General features: G+C 48.1%; 1 protein-coding gene across 1 annotated transcript in view; it reads right to left on the bottom strand.

Moving 5' to 3' along the window:
* BPHL (biphenyl hydrolase like) overlaps positions 1 to 12302 on the bottom strand; it is a 173747-nt gene that overhangs the window by 115353 nt on the left and 46092 nt on the right. Inside the window, exon 2 of the mRNA XM_077267644.1 lies at positions 941 to 1044. Within this exon, the coding sequence (XP_077123759.1) occupies positions 941 to 1044 (104 nt within the window). The remainder of the gene's footprint in view (positions 1 to 940; positions 1045 to 12302) is intronic.

Genomic DNA, 12302 nt, shown 5'->3' with positions numbered 1-12302 from the left:
GTTCCTCACCCCAGACTGCTCCAGTCTGCTGTCAGATGCTCTCTACTCCCTTGGTCTCTCTGGAACAACTGCTTTGGTCTCTCTGGACCAGCTCCTCTCTTACTTCCCCTCCAGCCAGAATACAGTGCAGACCAAAAGTTTGGACACACCTTCTCATTTAAAGATTTTTTCTGTATTTTCATGACTATGACAATTGTAAATTCACACTGACGGCATCAAAACTATGAATTAACACATGTGGAATGATATACTTAACAAAAAAGTGTGAAACAACTGAAAATATGTCTTATATTCTAGGTTCTTCAAAGTAGCCACCTTTTGCTTTGATGACTGCTTTGCACACTCTTTAAATGAGAAGGTGTGTCCAAACTTTTGGTCTCAACTATATATATAAGGGCAGCTCCCCTTAATCCGGGTTCAGAGCTCCCCCTTCTGGCCTGGAGTGTGAACGTGTTGTTTATGAGATTTACCTGGTGAAAGTTATCCTTCATCGCCTCCAAGCGTGACATCGCTCTCCCCTTGGGGAAAGCAATGCCACTGTGACTGCCTGGACTCTGGGGCATCACACAAGGACTTTATTATATTCAGTATAGTAGGATTTGTGGCGAAGAGCATAAAGAGGTGTACACCACTCCTGATTCATGAAGGGTGTACGTCTGACTCCAGTACATCTCCTCAGCCGGTCTTGAGGAATCGGGACCTATGACTCTACATTGGTTATGGCACTCGGGTGAATACTGCAACTCTCAAAGTTATATTGTAAATAAACCAGGAGCCCAAAGATAATTGTTAAAAATCAAACCTCAAATCTTGTATACTACCCTTTTTTCCATGAAGCAGGCAATCTAGCAGTGAACCAAGTACAGAATAACACACTTTACCTGGTACATATACACTCAATATATCATCATGTCTTTCATTGCTTATGTTAAATTCACACCTAGAGCACCAGGAAGTAGCAGAAGGGCATGATCTCCATGTCCTGTGCGCTGATAATGAAGTTTGGCACCATTAACCTGTATTCTTCCAGATGTGATTGCTGTGCTGAAAAGAAACATATACTGTATTTAGCAGCAGGCAAAGGCTTGAGAGAATGAAATCATATTGTACAGTTGTCTCTCGACTACAAGACACTTGCCATCATTGGAGATACAGTAATGGTCAAAAGTTTGGATACACCTATACATGCAATGGTTTTCCTTGTACTTGTACAATGTGCACATTATAGATTAACACTGATAGCAGCAAAGCCACAAAGGTGTTAATATGAGACACGGAGTAAAGAAATCACAAAATCAGAATATCATTAAATACTTAATTTATTTCAGTTTTTCATTATAAAAAGCGAAAGTCCTATTATAGGGTCATTATTGAGTGATCTATTTCAAGTGTTTATTTCTGTTAATGTTGATGATTATGGCTTACAGCCAATGAAAATCCAAAAGTCATTATCTCAGTAAATTAGAGTAATTAACAAAAATACCTGCAAAGGCTTACTAAGCATTTAAAAAGGTCCCTTAGGCTACTTTCACACTAGCGTTAACTGCAATCCGCCACAATGCGTCGTTTTGCCGAAAAAACGCATCCTGCAAAAGTGCTTGCAGGATGCGTTTTTTCCCCATAGACTTACATTAAGTGACGTATTGCGACGGATTGACACACGTCGCAACCGTCGTGCGACGGTTGCGCCGTGTTGTGGCAGACCGTCGGGACCAAAAAACGCTACATGTAACGTTTTTTGCTCACAACGGTCCGCTTTTTCCGACCGCGCATGCGCGGCCAGAACTCCGCCCCCACCTCCCCGCACTTCCCCGCACCTCACAATGGGGCAGCGGATGCGCTGGAAAAATGCATCCGCTGCCCCCGTTGTACGGCGGAGACAACGCTAGCGTTGGGAACCTCGGCCCGATGCACCGCGACGGGCCGAGCCCGACGCTAGTGTGAAAGTAGCCTTAGTCTGTTTCAGTAGGCTCCACAATCATGGGCAAGACTGCTGACTTGATAGATGTCCAGAAGGCAATCATTGACACACTCCACAAGGAGGGTAAGCCACAAAAGGTCATTGCTAAAGAAGCTGGCTGTTCACAGAGTGCTGTAGCCAAGCATGTGAATGGAAAGTTGAGCGGAAGGAATAAGTGTGGTAGAAAAAAGGTGCACAAGCAACCAGAATAACCGCAGCCTTGAAAGAATTGTTAAGAAAAGGCCATTAAAAAATTTGAAGGAGATACACAAGGAGTGGACTGCTACTGGAGTCATTGTTTCAAGAGCCACCACACACAGATGTATCCAGGAGATGGACTACAAGTGTCACATTCCTTGTGTCAAGCCCATGCAGCAATTGATGCAAAAGGAGCCCCGACCAAGTATTGAGTGCATTTACTGAACATACATTTCAGTAGGCCAACATTTCAGATTTTAAAGTCATTTTTCAAGCTGGTGTTATAAAGTATTCTAATTTACGGAGATAGTGACATTTAGGTTTTCACTGGCTGTAAGCCATAATCATCAACATTAACAGAAATAAACACTTGAAATAGATTACTCTGTAATGACTCTATATAATATGAGTTTCACTTTTTGTATTGAAGAACTGAAATAAATTAACTTTTTGATGATATTCTAATTTTGTGAGAAGCACTGGTATGTGACACATACAAGAATAAGTCTTAATCTTTAGATTCCTTTTATTCTGAAGATAGTTTTGCACTCCAATGTATTTCCCTCAAGTGGTCACCTGGAATGTCTTCCAAAGAACAGGAATGTCTCAAGAGCTTATTTGTGGAATCACAGGCCTTCAGAGTTTGTGACCATCAAGTGGTTTTTACAGTGGCAGTTTTGGCGCACAGTTTCATACAGTGCTAAGCCCTATCCCAGAACTGTTCTATACCAGAATATGGAATGAACAACTCAACTAAGAGAAATGATAGTCCATCATTAATTTAAGACTAGTGATGAGCGAATGTGCTCAGATAAGGTGTTAGTCTACGTTCACATTTGCGGTCTGCGCCGCAGCGTCGGGCGCCGCAGCGTCGCCGCATGCGTCATGCGCCCCTATATTTAACATGGGGGCGCATGGACATGTGTTGCACTTGCGTTTTGCGACGCATGCGTCACTGCGGCGCACGCGTCCGGGCGCAGAGGACGCAGCAAGTTGCATTTTTGCTGCGTCCAAAATCAACCAAAAAAATGACGCATGCGTCGCAAAACGCAGCGTTGTGCATGCGTTTTGCTGCGTTTTTGTTTGCGTTGTGCGTTGCGTCGCACAACGCAAATGTGAACGTAGCCTTATACAATCATGCTCGGGTGCTAACCGAGTGTCTTCGGCATGCTCGAAAACTATGTTCAAGTTGCCGCGGCTGCATGACTTGCAGCTGTTCAACAGCCGCAACACATGCAAGGATGGCCTGTTTGTTAAGCAATCCATGCATGTGTTTTGCGACTCTTAAACAGCCGCAGGGACCCAAACATTTTTCGAGCATGCCAAAGACACTGATAGCACACCAGCATGCTCAGAAAACACCTTATCCCAGCACGTTCGCTCATCACTATTTAAGACATAAAGGTCAGTCTCACTGGAAAATCACTACAACCCTGAAGGCATCATCAAACAAATGCAGTCATGAAGACAAATTGCTATGATAAAACTGACTTGCATGATGACCACCCAAAGAAAGAAAGACCATGAATTACCTTGCTACAGAGGATAAGTTCATTAGAGTTACTAGTCTCTGTAAGCGCTAATTGACTGTACCTCTGATAAAAGCCCTCATAAATGATGTACAGATATCAAGTAGCAGACAGAGTTCTAAATCAACTGTCCATGGGAGACTGCGAGAAGCAAGCCTTTTAGGTTGAATTGATCTAAAAAAAACACTACTGAGGACCAAAAACAAGATGAAGAGACTTGTTATGGCCAAGCAACACAAAGGTTGGACATTAGATTGTTGGAAATGGATACAGTGGGCTTATGAGTCAAAATTTGGGACCACCCACCATGTCTTTGTGAGATACAGAAAAGCTGAGTAGATAGTTTCTACCTGTATGGTGCCCATGAAGGGGGAGGTGTGATTGTGCTTTGCTGCTGACACTATTGATGATTTTTTCCAAGTTCAAGGCACACCCAGCATGGCTACCACAGCATTCTGAAATGACATCCCATCCCATCTAGGTTGAACTTACTGGGTCAATAATTTGCTTTGCTACAGGACAAGGACCCAAATCACACATCCAGGCTTTGTGCGTAAGAAGGAAAGGATTGTAGCGCTGCATGAGATGGCATGGCCTCCATCATCACACGACCTTAACCCAAATGAAATTGTTTTGGATGAGTTGGACTGCAGAGTAAAGGCAAATAAACCACAAGTTCTATACACCTCTGTGAACGTCTTCAAGACTGATGGATGGAAAGCCATTCCAAGTGACTACCTGATGAACCTGCTTAAGAGAATGCCAAGAGTGTGTAAAATGGTCATCAAAGTAAGAGAAGGATACTTTGAGTAATCTAAACTTTAATACATATTCTGGTTTGTTTCACTTGTGCTTCTTTACTCCTTGTTTCCATGTGTTCTTTTGTGGTCTTACTGTCTTCTGTCTGAATCTACAATGCAATCCCAACCCCCTCAGGAAGCCTGTCTAGGCGAAAACTGTTGGGGAGGCTAAGGCTAGGTTCACATTGCGTTAGGGCAATCCGTTTAGCGCATACGCTAGCGGATTGCGCTAACGCAATGTCCCAAAAAGGATCGCATTTGGCGATCCCGCTAGTGCAGATGCCCGATCTGCGCTAGCGAGGAACGGACCTCGGACGCTGCAAGCAGCATTCGAGGTCGGTTCGAAAATAACGGGACATCGCTGACGCATGCCATTTTTGCGTTAGCGACCCGTTAGCACATTGCAGTCAATGGGTGCGCTAACGGACCCGTTACATAGCGTTAATTGCGACAATTGCGCCATGTAACAGAGTCCGCTAGCGGACACCCATTAACGCAATGTGAACCTAGCTTAAGAGTTACTTTTAGACAGCTTTAGTGCTTCTTGTATATATACTATTAATCATACTTACCCTGATAGAGCTATATAAATTCATGGACTGCAGCCATGGTTTATGAAGGACAGTAGAGCCTTAGCAATGTGTTTAGGGTAGTTAGCAAATAGGGTTGCCTAATCCTAGAAATACCATTTAACCCCTTCACCCTGAAGCTCATTTTTACCTTCCTGACCATGCCAGTTTTTACAATTCTGACCACTGTTACTTTATGAGGTCATAACTCTGCAACGCTTCAATAGATATCACTGATTCTGAGAATGTTTTCTCATGACATATTGTACTTCATGATAGTGGTAAAATTACACCACCTGACCCCTCAAGGTACTCAAAACCACAGCAGAAAATGGACCATACAATTTGTTGTGCAATTTCTCCTGAGTATGCTGATACCCCATATGTGGGGGAAAACCACTGTTTGGGCGCACGGCAGGGCTTGGAAGGGAAGGAGCGCCATTTGACTTTTTGAATGTAAAATTTGCTGGAATAATTAGCGGATGCCATGTTGTGCTTGGAGATCCCCTGATGTGCCTAAACAGTGGAATTCCCCACAAGTGACACGAGTTTGGAAACTAGACCCCATACAAAGCTTAATTGAGCATGTTAAACCCACATGTGCTTCACAGAAGTTTATAACGTAAAGCCTTAGAAAAAAAAAAAGTAGCTCCAAATTTTGCATTTTCTCAATAGTAACAGGAGAAACTGAAACCCCAAAATTTATTGTGCAATTTCTCCTGAGTACGCCGATACCCCATATGTGGTTGAAAACTACTTTTGAGGCACAGTGCAAAGTTCAGAAGGGGAGTAGCGCCATATTACATTGCAGATTTTGCTGCACTCGTTTGAGGGTGCCATGTTACATTGGCAGAGCTCCTGAGGTGCCAGAACAGCAGAACCTCCCATAAGTTACACCATTTTACAAACTAAACCTCTCAATGAATTCATCTAGGGATGCAGTGATTATATTGACACCACAGGTGTGTCAGACTTTTATACCATTGGGCAGTGAAGAAAAATTAATTTATGATTTTACCACCAAGATTGTGTGTTAGCCCCAAGTTTTACATTTTCATAGTGGGAAATGGGTAAAAATGGCACCAAAATTTGTCCCACAATTTCTACTGAACAAGGCAATACTCCATATGTGGCTGTACAGTACTACCTAGCCATACGGAGAGACTTGGGAGGGACGGAGCACTATTTGCCTCTGGGAACGCAGATTTGCCTAGAATAGATTCGGATATAAAGACCCCCTAAGTGCTAGTGGAGCGCCCCCACACCGCCGCAGGGCTGAGGGGTACCCGGAGCCGGGCCTCTGAGTCTCAGTTCTGGGGTTGTCACGGTGGCTAGACCCGGTCCGTGGCCCTGTCTGTCAGTGGGGGAACGTCCAGTGCAATAAATGATGATAATGGTGCAGTTGTGGGATGCAGGTCGCGGTAAATAATGAGGACACCAGGTTGCAGTCTCTTTACCTCTTTACTGAAGGTTTCGGAGACCTCAGTCCAGAGCGCTGTTAACTGGGTTGTCAGAGACCGGCCGGTCCAAAGGCACATCAGGAGTTCTCTTTACAGGTGGGAATCAGTGTCTACCTTCTAGCGCTGAGTGTTGTAGTTCTTCCCTGCTGAGCTCCCGGGATAGTCCTCACAACTGTTTCTGTCTGTCTCTGATGTTCGTTTTCTCCGTCCTCCAGATGATATGGTAGGACGCACCCGTATGACGGGGTAGGCCTGGAGTTCTTCCGGGAACCTAGAGTCGCCCCTCTCCCACAGCTGCCTCCGTTGTCTGCTTAGGTGTTAAGTGAGACAGCCAACCTATAATTGGCTGTCCGGCCGTGGTTTGCAGTAGTACTTAAAGTCTCTTACTTGCTCGGCGTTCCGGCCACCGACTGTTTGCGCCTCAGAAGGATGTTGTCTCGGTCTAACAGCACGACTCCTTCTGGTTCTAATTCCTCTTTACTGTATTCCCGTTGTTCACTGGTTTGTTCTGCTCTGAGGAGTCTGCCAGGATCCCATCCCTGACAGGTCCTCTCACTAGCTCTTCCCAGCTACTTCTCCCTGTCTTCCTGTCCAACCCCCAGTTTTACCATAGTGTGAGGAGTGGCCTACTAGATAGGACCACCCCCCCTGGTGGCCGGAGTGTGAAGTGTAGTGAGGTGTTACCTGGTCAGAGAAACTCCCTTAGTGTCATCAGACGTACCATAGCTCCCCATAGTGGCGGAGCCACAGTACTGCAACGACCAGGACTCTGGGGCGCTGCACTCCCCCCCGGTTAAATCCAGTACTCCGGGACTGGGAAAACAAGAACAACAATACATGTCAACAGGAAACACACAACATTTTGAAATAGCATAAACAATTAAACATAACAGTGCTTCCCCTTAGGGGAGGTGAGAACTCTTGAACGTTGCGAAAGTTAGGTCATGCACAGTTTATGACTCTCAGTTCAGTGGTTGAAACAGCGGGGACCCCGGGTAAACAAAGGGGTCCCCCTTTTTGAAAGTTTTCGAGCAATTCACCGTCCATTACTCTATTGTCCATTTTAAAACCTGTAACAAAAGATATATACAAGAAAAACATTTTCAACTAAAGAGCAGCCCTTATTAATACCTCCAAGTTTTGTAGCGGAGGGGAGTTTGATTTTGAGTGCTGCGTGTGGACCTTCGCAGCGCAGGGGTTGCTATTGGCCTAACAGGGCCCGCTATGCTTGCTACCGCTGGTGTAGTGTACTGTCTTCTAGCTACATTTCTAGTGAGTCTGGGTAGCACTGGCAGGTTGGGGCTCTCAGAGCTGCTGCTATCAACAGTGGGTACAGCAGATTCACTGATAGCAGAGGGAGGATTTGCCGGTTCAATGGTTGGCATGGCTTCATCAGGTAAGGCCTGTTGAGGTAGCGGGGCCGGATGATCTGGTATCACCATTGTTTCTGGTGGGTCCGGCTGTTGAAACATTAGAACAGGCACCACGATGGCTTGGTTTATCTGAGTCCAGGACTGGGGAAAGTCACCAAGGACGGTGTGGAACATCTTCTCCTTTTCTACCGGCGGGGAGATTTCTGGGGCCGTGCCCCTCTCTTTCAACTTATCGGGGCAGACCTTAAGGTGATCCCTGGATACCGCTGTCGAGGTCTCCCCTCTGTCTTTGCTGATGAGACAGACTTTTGTGTTGTCGAAGTCGGATGGCAGGATGGTGTACGGTTCCGCTTCCCATTGGTCATCGAGCTTGTGTAATCTCCTCTTTCGTTTAAGTACTTGCTCGCCAGGTGACAGGGGAATCGCAGGAGCGTGTTGGTTGTAATCTCTTTCCTGTTTCTGCCTAGCCTGGGCGAGACTTCTTTCTACACACTCCTGTACTTCGCGGTACCTTCGCTGCCTTTCTGCATCCCAATCTGCATCCGGCGAGGTATCTTTGGGTACTAGGACCCCCATGTCCAGATCAACGGGTAACCGACTAGATCTTCCTCGCATCAGGTACGCTGGAGTACAGTTGGTGGAACTTACTGGGATGTGATTGTACATATCCACCAGGTCAGGCAACTTTGTCGGCCACAGGTTCCGTTCCTCCACGGGTAAGGTCTTCAACAAATCAATTACCACTTGGTTCATCTTCTCGCACATCCCGTTGGTTTGAGGGTGGTACGGTGTGGTTCTGATCTTCTTACACCCGTACAGTTGGCAGAATTCTTGAAACACTTCCGCTTCGAAGGCAGGTCCCTGATCGGTCAGTACCTTCTCTGGGTAGCCATGGGGCCTACAAAAGTGCTGCTGGAAGGCCCTGGCGGCAGTCCTGGCCGTTAGATGCTTGACAGGCACAACCACCAAAAACCTGGAGTAGTGGTCCACGATGGTAAGGGCGTAGATATAGCCCGACCGGCTAGGTGTCAGCTTCACATGATCCAGCGCGACCAGTTCAAGCGGCCGTTTGGTGATGATAGGCCGCAGGGGAGCCCGTTGACTGTCACGGTCCTTCCTGCGCAGGCTACATGGACCACACTCCCGACACCACTTCTCAATGGTTCTCTTCATGCCAATCCAATAGAACCTCCCTCGGAGCAGCTTCTCTAGCTTCCTCCATCCGAAGTGTCCGGCTCCATCATGGTAGGCTCCCAGAACCATGGGCGCATCTCGCCTTGGCACCACTATCTGCCACACCAATTCATGAGTACGTGGGTCGATGCTCCTCCTGCACAACTTGCCATCATGGATAAACAGTTTGCTTCTCCCCTTCCACAGCTGTTGGGTTTCTTGTGGATCATCTGGGCCAGGGTGCAACCCAGCCTGCGTCAAGAGCTCCTTCACCTGACGGACCGCGGGGTCACTATCCTGGGTTTCTGCCCATCCGTGGTGGGGCAGGGGATTGAGCGTGGCATCTGGTTGGTTCTTGTGCCTATTCTTCACCTGATGAGAGTTTTGGGTGGCTTTGGGGTGATGGAATGCAGGCAGCTCCACCTCTTCAAGTGCCTCCGGGTCTTCTCCCGCTTCTGGCAAATTGGGCATTCGGGACAAGGCATCGGCATTGGCATTCTTGTGTCCTGCCCGGTACTTGATGGTGAAATTGTAGTTGGATAGCCGGGCCATCCACCGCTGCTCCAAGGCCCCGAGTTTGGCATTATCCAGATGCGTTAGCGGATTGTTGTCCGTGAAGACGGTGAATTTCGCGGAGGCCAGGTAGTGTTTGAACCTCTCTGTCACTGCCCAGACAATGGCAAGGAATTCCAGCTTAAAGGAACTGTAGTTGTCAGGGTTCCTTTCCGTGGGACGGAGTTTCCGGCTGGCGTAAGCGATCACCCTCTCTTTGCCTTTCTGGACCTGGGACAGCACGGCTCCTAATCCCACATTGCTGGCATCTGTGTACAGCACAAACGGTTGGTCGTATTCGGGGTAAGCCAGTACCTCTTCTCCCGTCAGTGCCGACTTCAAACAGGTGAAGGATTCCTCCAGCTCTTCGTTCCAATCAAAGGGGGTGTTCCTCCCCTTGGTCTTCTTTGGTTGGCCCACCAACAGGTTTTGCAAGGGTGCGGCCTTCTTGGTGAAGTCCTTAATGAACCTCCGGTAATAGCCTACCAGCCCGAGGAACTGCTGGACTTCGTGGAGGTCACTGGGCTTTGGCCAGTCCTTAATCACTGTGACCTTGTCGGGGTCTGGGGCCACTCCTTCAGCGCTCACCACATGGCCCAGGTACTGCACTTTAGGTTTCAGCAGATGACACTTGGATGGTTTCACCTTTAAGCCAAAGTTGGATAGGGCTTCAAACACCTCGGCCAGGTGCTTCAGGTGGTCTTCGTAGGTCTTAGAGAAGACAATGACATCATCCAAATATAACAGCACGGTTTCAAAGTTCAGGTGTCCCAAGCAGCACTCCATCATCCTCTGGAACGTTCCGGGAGCATTGCACAATCCGAAGGGCATGTAGTTGAACTCACAGAGACCCATTGGCGTCGTGAAGGCCGTCTTCTCTTTGTCCGCCTCCGCTACAGGAACCTGCCAGTACCCACTGGTGAGATCTAAGGTAGAGAAGTAGTTAGCAGATTTTAAGGCAGCCAGAGACTCCTCTATCCTGGGCAGTGGGTATGCGTCCTTATGTGTAATGCGATTCAACTGCCTGTAATCAACACACATCCTCATTGTACCATCTTTCTTTTTAACAAGGACTAACGGAGCTGCCCAGGGGCTACAGCTGTCTCTCACCACCCCAGCCTCCTTCATTTCCCGCAACATGTCCTTGGCACACTGGTAATGAGCTGGGGGTACAGGGCGATATCTCTCTTTTATGGGTCGGTGATCTCCCGTGGGGATGTGATGTTGGATCCCTTTCACCTGCCCAAAATCTGAGGGGTGTTTGCTGAATACCTGCTCGTACTCGTGTACCACCCTGTAGGCCCCCTGTTTTTGATGGGATGGGGTAGAGTCAGTGCCCACATGCAATTCCCGACACCAGTCTTTCGAGGGCTCTGCAGAACCTTTGTTCTCCGCCACGTTGGACGGGACCAAGGGTTCAGGTGTCTGTATCACATTATTGTTGACAGTGAACAGTTTGGCGAGCGTGGTATACTTGGTGAGGTGAACCTCTTCCTCCCCACAATTGAGGACACGTACGCACTCTCCCCTGGCGGACGTCGACCACCCCCCGGGCTGTCAGAACAGTAGGCCTATTGTCTGAATATACGGGTTCTACCAAGGCCTGGTAGTCCTTACCCCTGAGGCCTATGTCTGCCCGACACCATATTAACATCTCACTCCTGGGGGGTATCGTGATGGGGTTTGAATCACTCACAGTGACACGACCAATCTCACCACCAGTCAGCTCTACCTGCTGTCTCTGCATCAGAGCTCTGATTTCTTTCTGCAGGGCACGTTGCTCACTGTGGCCAGCGGTTTCTGCCACCTGTTGCAGCAAAACAATAACTTCTGCAAGACAATTTTCTATAACATTAGTACCAAGAGTCATCATGGGATTACATTCTCGACAATCAATATCAACAATCACAATCCCTTGGGCTTTCAATTCCACCCGCCCCACCTTGATGGTGACCTCCTTATACCCCATTTGTGGCAACGGCTGACCATTACTGGCAATTATGGTGAAATCATCGTCAGGGCCACGGGTAATATCAGTGTCCTCCCAATACCGTTTGTAAAGCACGTAAGGTATAGTCGTCACCTGAGAACCAGTGTCCAGCAAAGCGTTCAAGGGGATCCCATCAACCACTACAGGGAGAACTGTCCGTCCTCCAATGTACTTGGTTCTCCAATGCTGCGGGCCGGATCGTCCTACTCCTGGGGGTTGGCCCTTTGCCCCAGGGGTTGCTCGTTTAAAGGACAGTACCTTGCAAGGTGGCCCACCTGGTGACAGCAGCGGCAGATGGGTCGTCCATCCTGGTGAAAGCGATCGTCGGGCCGGCTTCTGGTCGGCGGAGTCCTCCTCTGTCGCATCCAAGGGACATCCTCCGGGCTGGAAGCCAACTGGATCTTCCCTTTGGGGGCCTCCTGTAGGGACTGCACCGTCCGGGCCAGGGCAGCAACGCTCTTGGTTAGCTCTTGCATCTGGAGGCGGAGTCCTGCAGGGGAGTCGTCCTCGAAGCTCTGGGCGTCGGCCTCCGCGGCAACTGGGGTGTCCGATGCCACCTCCTGGTGGTATGTGAGAGCGGGGCGCCTGGGTGGTATTGTGCGGCTGGGCTGGCGCTCCTGCAATGCCTGGATAGCTTTATCTTTGAATTGCGCAAAAGTCAAGTCTGGATTTTGCATGGCCAGGAAGTGCAATTGACC

This window comes from Ranitomeya variabilis, chromosome 6, assembly GCF_051348905.1.
Source record: "Ranitomeya variabilis isolate aRanVar5 chromosome 6, aRanVar5.hap1, whole genome shotgun sequence".
Taxonomy (NCBI): Eukaryota; Metazoa; Chordata; class Amphibia; order Anura; family Dendrobatidae; genus Ranitomeya; species Ranitomeya variabilis.
This window is presented reverse-complemented; position numbering and strand designations above follow the sequence as displayed.